The sequence below is a fragment of the Tupaia chinensis genome, unplaced genomic scaffold, assembly GCF_000334495.1.
Source record: "Tupaia chinensis unplaced genomic scaffold, TupChi_1.0 Scaffold000355_1, whole genome shotgun sequence".
Lineage (NCBI taxonomy): Eukaryota > Metazoa > Chordata > Mammalia > Scandentia > Tupaiidae > Tupaia > Tupaia belangeri.
In genome coordinates, this window is record NW_006159850.1 from 3,125,294 (window position 1) to 3,126,840 (window position 1,547).

The following is a 1,547-nucleotide window of genomic DNA, read 5'->3' on the forward strand; positions in this document are numbered from 1 at the left end:
CCCCAGCCCGCATCCGTGCCAATATGGGGTGGCCGTGGCAGGAGCCCTCGGGCCCCGGGAACTGGCAGGCGCTGCGGACTCGGGCCATCTGGAGAGCCAGTGGTCAGAGTCCACCAGCACACACTGTCCGGCCGGGCCAGCAAGGTACCTGCTCGTGTCGGGGTCAGCTGCTCAGAGGGCTTGACCCGCTCCTCGGGCACATGGCTGCGCAGCGCGTGCAGCTCGGCCACAGGCAGGAAGGAGGGCTCCAGCGCCTTAGCGGCCAGCAGCTCCTTCTCTCGGGCCCGTTGCTCGCGCTCCCGCTCCAGCTCCTTCTCCCGCTCGCGCTCCCGCTCACGCTCCTTCTCCCGCTCACGCTCCTTCTCCCGCTCACGCTCACGCTCCTTCTCCCGCTCACGGTCGGCCTCCCGCTCACGTTCCCGTTCACGCTCTCGCCTCAGCTCTTCGTCCATCTGCAGCCTGTGGGGTGAGCGGAGAGCTGGAGAACGTGCCACAGGAGGGACCTGGGCAGGCCCATTGCAGATGCCCAGGCTGGGACGTTAAGCGTGGTCACCTCTCTCCTTCCTTAATGTGCCGAGAAGCCCCAGCCCCGCACGACAGCGAGACTCCCGGAGCACACCTGCTGGAGGAGCCCGAGCATAGGAGTGCTAAGGGGGCCGCCCAGCCCAGCTGTTGTCCAGGGACCGGGGGCAACACGGCTCCTGGCCGGGACGTGGCTCACCTCTCAGCGCTGAGGCCAGACATCCGCTCCGAATGCAGGGCTGCCAGCGACGAATGCGCGAGTTCAGGGGGGTAGCGAACCCCGGAGAGGTGGAGGTGCATGGCAGAGGGGTGCAGCGGGGGCAGGGAGCCAGGAGCAGGGATGGGGTAGAACGGGGACCTCAGCGTGGACAGGCAATACGAGTCCTCCACCCTGTGCCGGAAGATGGGCTGGTCAGCGTGTGCAGACTCGGCCGGTGGCTACACCTGCCCCAGTATGCACAGCAGCGTGGCCACGGCTGCAGGCGAAGCCCTCACTGCAGAGTCCGCTGGGCCCCAAGACCCTGCTACCCCTCAGCACAGCCACACAGGCGGGCCTGAGGCCTACCACGGACGAGCACGGGCACACAGCTGGGCACTGGGAGTGTCTGCACGCGAGAGGGAGTGTGCGTGCCAGGGGCCTGTGACAGTGCGGTGGTGGTCCCCTGCCCTGATGAGCGGTCATTCGCTGGGGGCCAGTGACGAGAGAGGGACTGGTAGCTTGGATCCCCGAGGGCATCTCCTACTGGGGGAACCAGGAGAGCCACGGGGTGATGCGAGCTGGGGGGGCAGGTCCAAGACGGAGAGATTGCGGGGAGGGGCTCACCTGAAGGCCGGGTGGGGGAAGGGGTGCGGGGCCAGGTAGCTGGGGTGGTAGTAGGCTGCAGCGGTGGCTGGGTCCAGGCCGAGTGGTGGCATGGAGGACAGGCGGAGGTCCTCGGGGGTGTGGTAGGGCCGGAAGCTCCTCAGGTAGTCCTCAGTCACGGTGCTGGGGGGTACCACATGCTGCACCGGCCGGTGCCGCGTGG

The 1,547-nt window shown here is 68.2% G+C and overlaps 1 protein-coding gene across 1 annotated transcript in view; it reads right to left on the bottom strand.

Moving 5' to 3' along the window:
* GSE1 (Gse1 coiled-coil protein) overlaps window positions 1-1,547 on the bottom strand; it is a 117,146-nt gene that overhangs the window by 16,040 nt on the left and 99,559 nt on the right. The window contains 3 exon segments of the mRNA XM_027773481.1: window positions 149-459; window positions 722-913; window positions 1,346-1,524. Of these exon segments, the coding sequence (XP_027629282.1) occupies window positions 149-459; window positions 722-913; window positions 1,346-1,524 (682 nt within the window).